Source organism: Mus caroli, unplaced genomic scaffold, assembly GCF_978045245.1.
Source record: "Mus caroli unplaced genomic scaffold, Mus_caroli_1 scaffold_8, whole genome shotgun sequence".
In the NCBI taxonomy this organism is placed as follows: Eukaryota; Metazoa; Chordata; class Mammalia; order Rodentia; family Muridae; genus Mus; species Mus caroli.
Genome location: NW_028227263.1, coordinates 24,853,003 through 24,867,927, shown reverse-complemented (window position 1 = coordinate 24,867,927; position 14,925 = coordinate 24,853,003). Strand labels below are relative to the sequence as shown.

The 14,925-nt window shown below is 44.8% G+C and overlaps 1 protein-coding gene and 1 non-coding gene across 5 annotated transcripts in view; one reads left to right on the top strand and one right to left on the bottom strand.

Moving 5' to 3' along the window:
- Nucleotides 1-3,034: 3,034 nt before the first annotated feature.
- LOC115031576 (U6 spliceosomal RNA) lies at nucleotides 3,035-3,136 on the bottom strand. The gene has a single exon (XR_003837257.1). It is a non-coding gene; the product is annotated as a U6 spliceosomal RNA (small nuclear RNA).
- Nucleotides 3,137-13,277: 10,141 nt separating this feature from the next.
- Nucleotides 13,278-14,925, top strand: part of Mettl9 (methyltransferase 9, His-X-His N1(pi)-histidine) — a 42,067-nt gene continuing 40,419 nt past the window's right edge. The window contains exon 1 of one of the 4 annotated variants that reach the window (XM_085841351.1): nucleotides 13,278-13,841. In XM_085841351.1, coding sequence (XP_085697477.1) covers nucleotides 13,677-13,841 — 165 coding nt within the window. In that variant the 5' untranslated portion in view covers nucleotides 13,278-13,676. The remainder of the gene's footprint in view (nucleotides 13,842-14,925) is intronic. The other 3 variants (XM_085841350.1, XM_021167579.3, XM_021167578.2) reach the window with 3 other exon arrangements.

Here is a 14,925-nt window from a genome sequence, read left to right as displayed (position 1 = left end):
CTTTGTTAAATGTGTTGTTGCTTCTGCTGACGAGTCTCCCTTTGTCTTCTCTTTGTAATGCACAGTGAAAGCTTCCTGTTTGTAGAATCCTTACAAATTCATCTGGGAGAATTCTGCAAACCTGCGTTTTATCCGGTATCAGAGCGGGTGCTAGCATGTGGAGGCTTGTCCCTCAGCACTAGGAGGCAGCAGAGGGTCGAGGTGATGAAGGTATTCTGTAAGACTGCCAGGTGTAAAACCTTGCCTCACCCCCTTTGCAGTGGAAACTTGAGGTGCCTTGGGGGATGCTGCAGGGAAAAGGTGGGGGATAAGAGAAACAGTCTCACCAGAGTCATGAGGATGGAAAGAAAGGACACATGTAAGACACTCAGCACAGTGCCTGGCGCGCCAGGTACATGCTGCCATTGTTTCAAGTGACAGGTAGTACCCACGCACGGACGTGGGAAGGGACTCTTTCTGAATGAGTAGGCTGTGACCTACATCTAGAATTTTATGAGGCATAAATACGACTTTTCTCATGTTTCATATCCTGAGTTCTTCCTGGATGCTTCACAATGGACTGGACAAGCTTCATACTATGAAACAGATGATAGAGTGTGCATGTATGTGTGCCTGCATGTGATATGCATGAATGACAGAGGCAAAGGATTTTATTTTGGATCACAAGAAGCTGATAGTTTGTTCTACACAGTTTTTTTGTTGTTTTTGTTTGTTTGTTTGTTTTTTTCTGAGACAGGGTTTCTCTGTATAGCACTGGCTGTCCTGGAACTCACTTTGTAGACCAGGCTGGCCTCGAACTCAGAAATCCACCTGCCTCTGCCTCCCAAGTGCTGGGATTAAAGGCGTGTGCCACCACGCCCATTCTACACAGTTCATAAAATACCACCATCTTCACTTGTAAGCTTTGCCACAGTTATGTACTATTTGGAGGTGATTGTCTCCCATTCTGTGAGTGTCATGGAACTCTGAAATGGTGAGATTTACTTTCAAGGTTATGTGGGAAGACACATTTCCACTTCTCTTATGAACTGTCTAAGAACAGATACATTTATATTAGAGTTTGAAGAAATGGTCAAGGATTTATGATTCATTAATGAAAACAAGCATGTGACTGTAGTGAATGGTTTTCTTTTGTTGTTTTTTTTTTGAGACAGGGTTTCTCTGTGTAGCCCTGGCTGTCCTGGAACTCACTTTGTAGACCAGGCTGGCCTCGAACTCAGAAATCCACCTGCCTCTGCCTCCCAAGTGCTGGGATTAAAGGTGTGCGCCACCACGCCCGGCCTGTGAATGGTTTTCTTAATTACCGTTTAGTATGGATGTGTGTACATGTGTGTGAGGGTGCACATGGATGTGTGTGTATAGATGTGTGTACATGTGTATATACGGATGTGTGTACATGTGTATGTATGGATGTGTGTATATGTGTGTGAGAGTGCACAGGGATGTGTTTGTGTCTGCAAGGTGTCAGGGATCAGTAGTGTCTTCCTCCATTACTTTCCACCATCTGTCTTTTTGTCTGTCTATCTGTCTGCCTATCTATCTATCTATCTATCTATCTATCTATCTATCTATCTACCTATCTATCTGCCTATCTATCTACCTACCTATCATCTATCTATTTTTGACACAGAATCCCTCACTGAACCTGGAGCTTGTCATTTTAAGTAGCCTAACTGGTGGGTAAACCTCCAGGATCTCTGCTTTCCTGGTGCTGGATCACAGGCACATACTGCTGTGACTGGCTTTTTATGAGTGTCCTAAGGATCAAACTCAGATCCATATACATGCAAGGCAAACAGTTTACAAACTGGGCCATCCCCCAGCTCATTACCATTTATACAAATAAAATGGCCAGGGTTATGGATTTTCCATGTGCACATGAAAAGCATAGTGGAAATAACTAGATTTTGGGTCTCCTGTGTCCTGGTGCAAACGTTGATCTGTTTTTGATGATAAAGATGTTATAGGGCTGGGTGTATGGTATAGAGTAGGGAAGATGATGGATGGATGGATGGGTAAACAGTGTGTATGAATTTTACTCAGCCTTAGGCATGACATTCTGTCACAAGCTACAGTATAGATGAAGTATAAATACATTATTCTGAGTGAAATGCTAGCCGTAGAAGAGTATTTTGATATCATTTATGTGAGACACTTGGAGTCGAATTCCTAGACATAGAGAGCAGAATGTCACTTGCTAAGGTGTGAGGGGAGGAGAGATGGCAAGTGATGTCTAGATAGTTTTTGTTTGAGAACACACACACACACGCACACACAGACACACACACAAATGTGATGAATGGTGGTAAGGGTGATGTCTTAGTCAGGGTTTCTATTCCTGCACAAACATCATGACCAAGAAGCAGTTGGGGAGGAAAGGGTTTATTCAGCTTACACTTCCACATTGCTGTTCATCACTGAAAGAAGTCAGGACTGGAACTCAAGCAGGTCAGGGAGCAGGAGCTGATGCAGAGGCCATGGAGGGATGTTCTTTACTGGCTTGCATCCCCTGGCTTGCTCAGCCTGCTCTCTTATAGAAGTCAAGGCTACCAGCCCAGAGATGGTCCTACCCACAAGGGGCCCTCCCCCCTTGATCACTAATTGAGAAAATGCCTTACAGTTGTATCTCATGGAGGCATTTCCTCAACTGAAGCTCCTTTCTCTGTGATAACTCCAGCTGTGTCAAGTTGACACAAAACTAGCCAGTACAGGTGATAAATGCAAATGTTCTCTCTTTTAAAAAAAAAACCCTTATTTTGTTTGTGTATATGTGTGTGTCTTAAGTCTATGTATATATACTATGATGCACTTGGGAAGGTAAGAGGACAACTTGCAGAAGTCAGTTCTTCTCCTTCTATTCACATAGTAGAGTGGGCTAAACTCAGAAGGCCAGGCTTGGTAGCAAGCAGTTACCTGCTGTGCCATCTTTTGGGTCTGAAACAACAACAACAACAACTACCACTACTACTACAAAATTTCTTCCTGGGCCTTGTTCTCCCTTTTGAAAGTGGCCATATACCTACTCCTTAAGGTTAAAGACATGGACCACTTTATAGAATTTCATGTTATTTTCATGCAGGGAGCTTGTTATCCTCTTTGTCTTGTTTCAATTTTAGTGTATGGGCTGAGAAAGTACTCTTTTCTTCAGTAGAAGAGAGGTCTGGACATAGTGGCTCATGCCTATAATCCCAGCATTCAGAAGGTTGAGGCAGAAGAATCGGCGTCATGAGTTCAAGGCCAACCTAGAGGTGCTACAAAGAAAAATCTTGTCTCAAAGATATCGTAAAGACTTTTCCAGAAAAATACTACAGCTGATAAGTGCCAGGACACAAAATTAACACACAAAACCCAATAGCCTTTATATGTACAAACAGCAAACACTGTGAAAAGAAAGCAAGGGAAGAGCTGAACACACCACGAAACATCTCACACTCTTACCAAAGGCTCCAACACTGAGATGGGCATGTAGTTAACTTAGCATGTTCAGGATCTTGGGTTCAGTGCCCAGAGTCTTGAGCTTAGAAAGCTAATAAACTAAGAATGGAACAACTCAGCAGCCATGCTCAATGCTGACTTCATCTACCTTAGGACCTTGAATGAAACAAAGAATTTTTACAAGGGGCACCTTGGCCGGAGAGGAAAATAGTAGGGAGTTTCTTGTTCTTCACTTTTTTTTTTAAAAAAAGAGACAATGCCTTATTATGTAGCTTACCTGTCCTAGAACTCACTGTCAAGCCTTTGCCTCATAATCTACCTCAGCTTCTAAAGTGCTGGGGTTGTAGGCATGGACCACCACTTCTAGTCTGATTGCCCAAGTATCCTCTTTCATCAAAATGTTCTGGTTTGTAGTGGTTTTAGTTTACCGATTCTCCAATACACTTTCTTTCTTTCTCTCTCCCATGTCCCTGTTCATGTCTCTGTCTCTGTGTGTGTGTCTCTCTTTGTCTCTCCCCTTCTGTCTCACTTCCCTATCTCTTTCTCTCTGTCTCTGTTTGTCTCTGTCTCTGTCTGTCTCTGTCTCTGTCTCTCTTTCTCTCTCTGTCTCTGTCTCTCTCTCTCTCTCTCTCTCTCTCTGTATGTGTAGATAGGGTCTCATGTAGCCCATGTCAAACTTGCTGTGTAGCCAAAGATAACTCTAAATTTTGTGGGTGTGGTTGCAGGTTGTGTGCACATTTGTGGAGATCAGGGGACAACCTCGGGTGTTATTGAGACACAGCTGTCATCTGCCTTTTTGTTCTGTTTTTGTTTTAAGACGTGATCACAAACTGACCTGAAACCAGTGTCTCTGTCTCTCTAGTGATGAGTTTACAAGCATTTTTTTTAAAATGTGGGTTCTGGGTATCAGACTTAAGGTCTCATGACTGCAAGGAAAACACTCACTACCTTCTCAGTCTGACCTTGAACTCCTTATCCTCTTGCCTTCCTCTTTCCAGTGCTGGGATTACAGGTATGCACTATCATGCTTATGCAGTGCTGAGGTGCTAAACTAGGACTTCATGTATGCCGGGCAAGCACAGAGCTACATCCTAGCCATGCTCAGTTTATATGGTACTAAGGACTGCATCTTGCACTTCCTGCATGCTCGTTGAGCACTGTATCAGCTGAGTTACAGCCCAAGCTCCAACTAAGCTTCCTCCTCAGGTCCCATCCTCCCTCAGCTCCACAGTGAGTGGTACTCACATCAAGTATGAAAAAGATCCTAGGCTCAATTGTAAAATAGGCCCAGAGAACATGTGGCTATTTAAAAAGTAAATCACATTTTTCTCCAGAGAGGAGAGATAGTTTTGTCTGATTTCTGGGTTGGTGGATTGCCTAAGAATCCTCTTTCATCAAAATGTTCTTCCTTATCTTTGACCATTTGTAGTTGTGCAAAAATAAAGCAGTGGCCTCTTTCATGCCAGCAGGCACATGGCTATTCAGCCGAACAGTACACAAGCTTTTCTAGATAACTTTATGTACATGTAGATTTGCTCTAATAGAAAATATTTAGATTTTAAAGATCTTTTAAAGGCATTCTCATGGTCCAGGGCAACGTTTTTATGTTTCATATAAAACAGGAGTTTGAATGTTTTATAGTCACAAAATAAGGTTTTATAGTTTCAAAATAAGTGTATCAAAATGAGGTGTCATAAAGTTATATTGTGAATCGGGTGGAGAGGGCGCAGTCCTTCATAAGACCAAACTCACATGTGCACAGGAGAGAGCAGTTAAGAGGCCAAGCATAAGGGTTGCTTTGAAAGTGTATTTAAAACAAGATGAAAGAGCTCTAGACCTTTGAAAATGCCCCCAGAAACAGTGAACACAAGAGCTTTCTCCTTTTATCAGACTTCTGACTCATTAACTCACTTGAAAGGTCCATATTTACTGTGTGTAAGTGTTTGTGTGCAAGCCACATGTATCCCTTCAAGCTTATCATCTTGAATTACATAGTAAGACACTATCCAAAAATCAAGGGCTGGGGATGTAGGTCAGTGGTAGAGCACTTGCCTAGTATACACAGGCTCTGGATTTAGCCTCTTGCACTGCCAAAAGCATTCTCACACAATGCGGTGTAAGGACAGATGTGGAAAAATGATCGTATACTCTTGATCTTCCTGCCTCTACCCCCCAAGTACTGGGATTACAAGCTTGTACCACAATGCCTAGCTCGTTCTGAGATTAAAAAACTACATAAAATGGATGAAGTATGAAGGAAGGTCAAGCAGGTCAAGCAGGTCAGGGAGCAGGAGCTGATGCAGAGGCCATGGAGGGATGTTCTTTACTGGCTTGCATCCCCTGGCTTGCTCAGCCTGCTCTCTTATAGAAGTCAAGGTGGCTTATACACACACACACACACACACACACACACACACACACACACTCTGGGACTTTCAAGTGACTAAGTTGAAAGTGATGGTTGCTCAGCCCTGGTACTGCTTAGGTACCTTGTTCAAGGACAGTGGGGCTGACTTTACATGCTTCAACAATAATCATCACCATCATTTGATTGCCAACTGAATGTAGTGCATGGGCTAACCTTAATAGTTTTCTTCAAAATTCTATGACCATGATAGCTCACATTCTAAAAGGTTGTGGGAAACACCCCATTTCTGTTTCTGTAGTCATTCAGGGTACATCTACAGCCCAGCAGGAACTTGGGCAACTTGGCACCTTAGAGACATCCTCTAAAGAAGTATGGCAGCTTGCCCTCATGAGTCCCGCTTCCCACTCCCACTTAGATTGTGTTTTTCTAAAGCTATCAATGTACAATTCAATTTTAGTACTCAATGTTTCATAATTATCACCCATTTCATGGTTGCTGCTTGGTTCTACCTCCACACTGGACAGAAGGCTTGAGGGATGTGAATTCCTGTGCTTGTTAAAGTTCTAGTCCCCCAGTCCAGGGCCTGGCATGCTACTGGCTGCTGCACTCAACAAATATTACTGAGTGTGTGGAAATTTCCTTTCTTTGTACCTTCTACTGATATTGCTAGTGTAAACTGAGGTAGTATCAGATTGTCATTTGGGGTGGGGAGCTGTACCAGTTTAAAACGTTCTGGAAGTAGGTGAACCATCATCCCTGCTACAGAGGCAGAAAGATGAATGAGGTGGGAAAGTTATACAAGCCAGAGAGCAGGAGACTTCCTCCCTGAAGAGACAAGCACCTTGGAGAAGTGGATAACTTGAGTTTGCTGCCTAAATTTGTGATGTTGTTTGAATGTTTTATGGTTTTGAATTTTGTTTTTCTTACCCCCTGCCCTCATCTTCATCCACTTAGGACAAGATATCATAAGATTAGATATTACAATATTTTGATTATTGGGAGGAAAGGTTTGTTCTGAGTCATGGTCTTCCACTCATCACGGCAGAGAAGGCATGGTGGCATCGCATGAGGCAGTGACTGACTGTTCACAGTGTGGCTGACCAGGAAACAGAGAACTGGACCTAAATCAGGGCTGGGCTCTAACCTTCAGAGACTGCCTCTGATTATACTTTTGCCAGCCAGGCCCCATCTCTCAGAGGCTCTGTAGTCATCATCCCCCCTATCCCCAAATCCCTACCACAGATAGCATCATCAAATGGAGAGCAAGCATTCAAACACTGGCACAGCTATGGGAGCATCCCAGACATCATTATAGGTCTTAGGAAAATAATTCCTCAAGAGACAGAGACCATATTAGGATTGTCATAATTCGGTGAGTATTATTTTATAGCCAATAAGGATTTCAGAGCATCTGGTTATCACAGATGAATTGTAAAATTGGTCAGCTACAGGCAAGGGAAGGGCATCTGAGAGAAGGCTGATGCATCTAAACTAAAGACAATAGCAGGGCCAGTTCTTTGCATGTGTTGAAATGTTATCATAAGCCTTTCATATTTGAAAGAGACAGACAAGGGGAGGCCAAGTGATTTGCCTCAAATCACACAAGCAAGAAGACACACCCTGGCTTCCACATCATGTAGTGTCCCAGGGGCGCAATGCCCGAGTGAGCAGGCCTGGGAAATCTCCAGTGACACACACTTTGTCATTTTTGTTTGCTACCATATGCCTTCAGGTGTTTAGGCTGCTGTTTTGTTTTAAATTAAATTTTATGTGTATGGGTGTTTTGCCTGCATGCAGGTGTGTGTACCCTCTGTCTGTCTGGTGCTGGCTGAGGTCAGGAGAGGGTGTCAGATTCCCTAGAAATGGATTTCTAGATGTTTGTGAGCCACTGTGTGGATGCTGGAAATCAAACCTAGATCCTTTGGAAGAGCTGCAAATGCTCTTAACCATTGAGTCCTCTCTCTAGTCCTAGCTGCCATTAAAAACCAAACCAAACCAAACCAAACCAAACCAAACCAAGCCAAAAAACAAAACAACCTGTTTCCAGTTCTACCTTGACTTTGAATTTATCTGAGATCAGAATGATTCCACTGCAAATGACTAAAGTTTCTAGAAAAAAAAATAACCTGTCACATTTACTAATTAAAAAAAAAAAGTTTGAGTACCATGTTAGTCATGGTCCCATCCTTATGATAAAAGATTGAGGTTGCTAACAGAGGAAAAGGTTTGTTTTAATCCCCGGGTACTTAGTTTTGTTGCTTTGTGGCAAGAATACCATGATGGAGAGGGTGGAGAGCAAAATTTCTCACCTAATCCCAGTCAGGGAGAGAGGTTGGAGAGGCAGAAAGAAGGAGAGAGAAAGGAGGAGTAGAAAAGAGTCAGGGAGGGAGGGAGGGAAGGAGGGAGAAAGGGAGGGAGGGAGGGAGGGAAGGAGGGAGGGAGAAAAAGAAGAAAGAAGGGGAGAAATGAATTACCCCCCCCCACACACACACAAAGCACATACTACTGGCCTAACTTCCTTCTAGCCTCCTTTCCAAAAGGTTCTCCTGCCTCCTGGTAGTACTGCAGGTTAGCAACCAACCCTTTTTCACATGGACCTGTTGTAGTTCGTCAAAAGACCCTCACTCACAAAGACCACAGAGACCACCATCACTGCAAAACACATGAGGATTTTTTTATTGGTCTAACATGTTGGGGACTCCCCTCTCAGCACACAGGCCAGAGGAGAGACCCAGAACAAACAAAGAACACACTTTTTATACCTTTGTAAGGGGCAGATTTGAACAACAAGGTTCTCATTGGTGTAGCAAGTAACCCTTTCAGGCATTGGTTGGTTTGTATAGTGACTAAGTAACCCTTTGGCCTAGTCCCTCACTTTGCTTGCCCCCATGGTGGGTTATTATGATTTGGTCAGCAAAGTAATAGTTGAACTTATGGATCAGTTATTAACGTCAGGGGAATTCTCACAACAATGTCAGGGTGGTTTGTAGTCTTTGTCAGAATTTAGTGTGGGGTGGGGGGCAGGAGAATTGCTAACTTGTTATGGTTATTTCTCTGAGAACAGCTAATATTGTTTTGGTAGCTGCAGGCTTAATGATTTTGACTGCTAAAACTATGTTTTTACTTTTGTTTAGTCAGCCAGCTTCCTTATCTGGCTCTGCACTTAGCCTGCTAGTACAGTTTGGAAAGTCCTTTTTGAAGGGGGAAGGTACTGGGTGGTCTTGAACTTAATTTGGATATTACAGACCTTAGTGCAGGCATACATTTTTTGCAACCTAGTTTTAATAAGAGTTCACCCTCTCCTCTCGCCCACCACCCAGCAGAGGCAGTGGAAGAGACAAGTTATTGGGATACGGGGGAATTGGATCTGTTCAACAATGGTTCTTTGGAGGTGAACTTGATCTTCTTTCTCTGCAGTTCAGTCTTGTAGCAAACACCAAATACGACTCAGCAGCTGCGGACCCATCTTCTAGGCAGGCAGACAGCACATGAGAACTCGCAGCCACAGACCAATCCTTTTGGCAAAGGAGACAACAGGCACGGACCAGCAGCTGTAGTTCAATCCGGAAGAAACCGCCAGACTCATCAATAGACCCGAGGCAGAGCCCCAAAAGTGGCAAGCTACTGCAAGAACCTCACAAGCAGTTCTTTGGTGAGTTTCTCTCGATGGCATTGTCACCACAAGTTGAACTCAACAATGCTATGTAGTTAGCAAAGAATAGTGAGGCAGAGCAAACCAAACCAATGTTCAGTGCTAGTCTTCCACTGTCAGTGGGGTCCATATTTATACTCCTTCATCATGGGTCCATTTACATGTCCGCTCCAGCAAAACATCCTTTCACCTGTGTCTGCTTCAGGAAAACATTCTTCCACATGTCTGCTTTAACAAAGGCATTCTTTCACTTGTGTGCCCCAGCAAAACATCATTTGACATAACTAACTTTCTGAAGTAACTAGAAGTTTCCACTTCACCTTAGGGAGATAATTAAGAACCAGGTCATAAACTGGGTGGTGGTGGTAAACCTTTAATCCCAGCACTCTGGAAGCAGAGGCAGGTAGATCTCTGAATTCTAGGGCAGCCTGGTCTACAGACTGAATTCCAGGACAGCCAGGGCTACACAGAGAAACCCTGTTTAGAAAAGCAAAGAAATGAAACAAAAGTTCTGAAACAAACAATTTGCTAATCTTAGTTTTTAGAGACGCTTAAAACCACATGTTTTTGGTTTTGGTTTTTGTTTTGAGATAGGATTTGTCTCATTTAATTTAATACACATTTAATATGTTGGGCCAAACATATCTTTTTCTGAAGGTGTACCAAAAATTATTAAGAAGCGTAAAAACATTTGTCTGTGGGCTGGAGAAATGTGTCTGTGGGTAAAGTGACCCCCGCTCTTGACGAGGAGCTGAGTTTAGATTCCCAGCATTGGTGGAATGGTAGAGAATGTATGTAACCATGTAACCCTACCGTGTGTGTGTGTGGTGTGTAACCCGACTGTGGGAGTGTGGCAGATCATTGGAGCTTGCTGATTAGCCAGCTCATCTGTGCTGGGTTCAGTGACAGACCATATGTCTTTTAAAAAAAAAAAGAGTTGGGTTATGATGGGGGAAAGTAGCCATTCTTTTGGCTACTTTGTGAATTTCTCTTCTGCCCTTTCAACTTCCTAACAGTAGATATGAAAGAAGAAAGGAGAGAGGGGAAAGGGATGATGCTATCATTAGACTGCCTCTGGCTGATCAGGGGCATCAAGGCCCTTGGGACAAGCTTGATCTTTGCTGTCAGGATATTTAATTTCTTCTTGTTTCTTCTTTGTGCATGCTAATTAACAAACTGCAACCAGCAGCAACCAACCCAACAACTCATTTATTAGGGCTCAAGCATTTATATACCCTCTGAAGAGTCTTCAGAACTCCACATGTCTCACAGTCACAGAAACTATCTGCAGCTGGCAAAACAGTGCCCCTGCTAGAGCATGAAGCAAATCATAGCTGCTATGGACAATCTGAAACAGCCCCACATCCCACACATGGGTTTAAAACAAAACATATTCTCATAATATTTGTTTTTTTTAATAGAAACCAAAATTCTTACTATAGGGGAGGACACCCGGAGTCAATCTCTTTCACACATACATACACGTGCACCCACATGCATGTATATACAAAAAAACTGGAGAAAAACATTCAATTACAGGAGTCCTTTTAGACCATTAGCTCCACAAGGAGGCTACAGTGGTTTTAAGTCTTCTGCAAATCCATACCTCTATCTTTCTGTGGTTTTCCTTCACATTGTACTGTGAAATTGAAAAGCAAATCTCAAGCTAGGAGTGCCAGCACATTCTTGTGATCCCTGTGTTTGTGAGGCATAGTCAGGATGATTGTGAGTTCAAGGCCAGCTTAGCCTGTATAACAAGGACTGATGAAAAGGAAAGGAGGGTTAAAGAGAGGAGAAGAAAGGGGAGGGGGAGGTAAGGGAAGAGTTAGGGGAAGTTGCTTAAGAAACACGCTGCTTGCCTGCATGACCCAGCCACAATTTCTGGTAATAGAACAGAAACCCAGGCTAGACACTCAGGGTCAGCAGGCACAAGGATAGCAGGTATGTGACTCTTGAGTGTTAATACCTACATTTCAAAGCCACATTGGAAAGGATATTGCCTCATCTTTGGCTTTCTGTATTCGGGGTGTCTCTTGCTATTCCCATCATGGATAACTGAGGTTTTAATGTACAGTAGTGACATCCTAGTAGCAGGCTGTCCCTGAGGGCAATCTGAACTTCTGCTTAGTATATTTACTCTTGCAGCTTTCCTTCCTCCTGATTTGTAATTCAGGAAGCTGAGAGGAGAGACAGCAAGGCTTCTTGGATGGATCGAAAAGCCAGGAGCTGGGATACCACCCTCTATAAAAAGGTTTGCTATCATATTTGCTTTTTCATTTGCTTATGTTGTGCTTTGCTTTCTTCCTGTGCTTCCTAAATGTAAATCACACCTACACAAGTAGTTTGTGATTATAGAGTAGTTTGAATGTGAGGGTAATTAATTTTTTTAGGTGAGCTGCTCAGGCATAAAGCAACATTTGGTAGGCATCTTAGCTGTCAAGTTCACCCCAAATTCTTCAGATCCTATCAGATGTATCTTTGCTTCTTGTTTAGAGGATACATTTAGGGTTGAAGTCTTGGAGCTGTGGTTAAGCAAGCTTAATCTTAGGACACAGTTTTCTGTATCCTTTGTCTTTAGAAATGAAATATGCCCGTTTATGCACTCTTGTTGTATCTCTGCTTTACTTAAAAAGGTGAAGACTCTGGTTTGATACAGAAGAGCTTTATTGGACCTCAAAGAGGGGACATAATACAGTCATTTACATTCACTATTATAGCTTCTTTTAAGTATGTTGGATCAGTACTTCTAGAAAGTTGAGCTCAATTTAGTAAGGTAAAGTCTTGGGTTTAACACCCAACTTGGAGAGATGTCAGGGAATATACCAGAATGAGAGAAGAGAAAGTATTTTGTTATATTCCATGCACATTAGGTAACAAAATATTCTTATTAACGAAAGATGGTAAACAGATACTTTAACACCTAAGGAGTTTGTGATAAGGAATGCCATTTCTCATCCAGGGGTCACTATTTCATAAACGGAAATCTCTTCAGTGTAGTGTGATGAAATTAACGTAAAGATAAATTTGTTATATAATTAATTTAAAATTTAAAATTAATGTACAGAATCTCTGTCGCTGTCAAATGAAAAGCATATTCTAACACACCTAGGAAGGTGTGAGTAGCTGGGCTAGGAAATATGTTGTAGCTTAGTAGCAACAGTTAATTGAGAACCAATGACATCTCATGACCCTCATTTTAGAAACATTGGGCTTCTTCTTTGCTATAAATGATCTAAGAAATATCTGGCTAAATCTCCCCAGACCGAGCTCATTTTAAGAATGTCTGGTCCAACTTCTGTCAGCTTGAGGAAACATGGCAGCCAGGACTAACTTGCAAGGAAACATGGCAGCCAGGACTGACTTGTGGCCTTCGTTGTCCAGCAGATGCTATTTTCCATCACATTTCGTTGAGTGCTCCAGGAGCACTAGTTTCCAACAAAGGCAGAGCTTTCACTCATGAGGGCTTCACTAGACCTGTGACAGCCGCTTCTCAGGCTTGGGAACACCGGGACTGGGAGTGGCGGTGGGATTCTTTCCCCCTCGATTCTCTGCTTTGCAGCTATTGGGTGGCTTTTGGAGTTGGGAGTCAGGTTCGCTGACCCCAGATGGAAATTATTAAATAGACGGTCAAGACTGTAGCAAGAAGGGCAGCGCGGGTCTATCTAATAAACGTGGGTCTGTGTCAATGGGGACAATTAGGTCAAAGGTGTAGTCGAGGGGCCCACAGGGTAGTTACTAAGGCAAGACAAGCCCGGAAGTCCTGCAGACCCCTCCTCGGAGGGGCCAGACTCTAGTAGACCCTTTAGGAAGTCTCCCCCGGATCTTCCGCCATTATGAGTCCAGGCGGCGCCACGGAGGACGTGCACGCCCTCTCTCCCAACTCCCGGGCCTCCCGGTCTCCGCTCATTGGGCAGGGAGAACGCCCCTCCTGCGTTTGTACGTGCACCGGGTGGAAACCCGACCTGGAGTCGTTGGCGTTCCGGGCTGGGAAGGGCCGCGGGGGACGTGAGAAGGCCGCGCGCCTGCCGCTCCTCCCCCGCCCCCCTCCCGCGCCATCCCCCCCTCCCTCTGCCTCGGCCCCGAAGGGGGCTGCACGGGCGACTTGGCGGCGATGGCTCGAGCTCCGGCGGCGACGACGGTGGCCGGAGGCGGCGGCTCCTCCTCCTCCTCCTCCTGGGCTTGGGCCCGGCGGTGATCCGAGCTGGCGGCCGCGGCCCCCCGATGAGACTGTTGGCGGGCTGGCTGTGCCTGAGCCTGGCGTCCGTGTGGCTGGCGCGGAGGATGTGGACGCTGCGGAGCCCGCTCTCCCGCTCCCTGTACGTGAACATGACTAGCGGCCCCGGCGGGCCAGCGGCGGCCGCGGGCGGCGGGAAGGACACGCACCAGGTACTGGGCCGCGGCCCTGCGGAGCGGGGGCGTGGCGCGGCGCGGCGGGGCGCTCGGCCTTCCCGCGCTCGGCCGGGCCATTGTGCGGGGCGGCGCGCACGGGCCTCGGCCCCGGCCTCTCACAAACTTTTCCCGGCCCGGGCTCTGGCCCCGCGGCGCCTTTTGTTCGGCGGCGCGGGCGGAGGACAGCCTTTGCTGCCTGGTTCCCCGGGCCCCAGCGTGGGCGCCCCGAAGCCCCGCATTGTTCCCAGGCCGGCGGCGGCGTCCGCGCCCGCCCCCAGGACCCGAGCAACTTTGGGTAGGGCCACCCAACTGGCACTGGGGCCCGAGCAGAAAACTGCCCCAGCTCTCACCCAGCCAGCCTTCCTCTCCCCGCCGAGGGACAAATCCGAAAGCCGGTCTCTTTTTGTCTGGCCGAATCTCTGGATATACAAAGGGTTATAAAGACATTAAACTGGGCCTCGTGAACATTTCGGCTGACATTTTCCCGAAGCACTTAAAAAAATGTGTTTGACAGGTCTGGGCTCCCAGCCTAGGAACCCTCCTCCCCCTCTGCCTATGAGACGTGTCCTTTCAACTTGGGTTTAGTTAGCTGACCAGAAAGGTTGGGATGAGGAGGAAAATGATGCAAGCTTTAAATGGAGAGGTTTTAAAAATCTGAATTGTTCAGTTGTGAATTCTTGTAGCTAATGAATGGATTATGAGCCGCGGGGGTTCTACCGGTTGGATGGGGTTGGATGGTCTTTTCATTAGCTATTTGTACCACTTAAAGAAACATTCATGGGTCAGCTGTTGAATTAAGAGGGAGGTATTTTGTATTTGACTATAAGTAGTTTGTGGTTAACCTTGCAGTCACAGAAGAGAAGCCTTTGAATTTTGACAAACTTTGGGCTTTTTCTAAAAGCCCGAGTTTAGTACGTCTTGCTTTTACAGAGAGATGTAAGGAATGATTCCTTGTGTCATTTTGACCTCACCTTTTTATTTATAACAGCATTAAGATTTTATTTGCTATTAACTGGATTGTGTTGTTTTTTATGATGTTGGGCTGGAACCCAGGTCCTGGAAAGTGTTCAACCCGATCAAT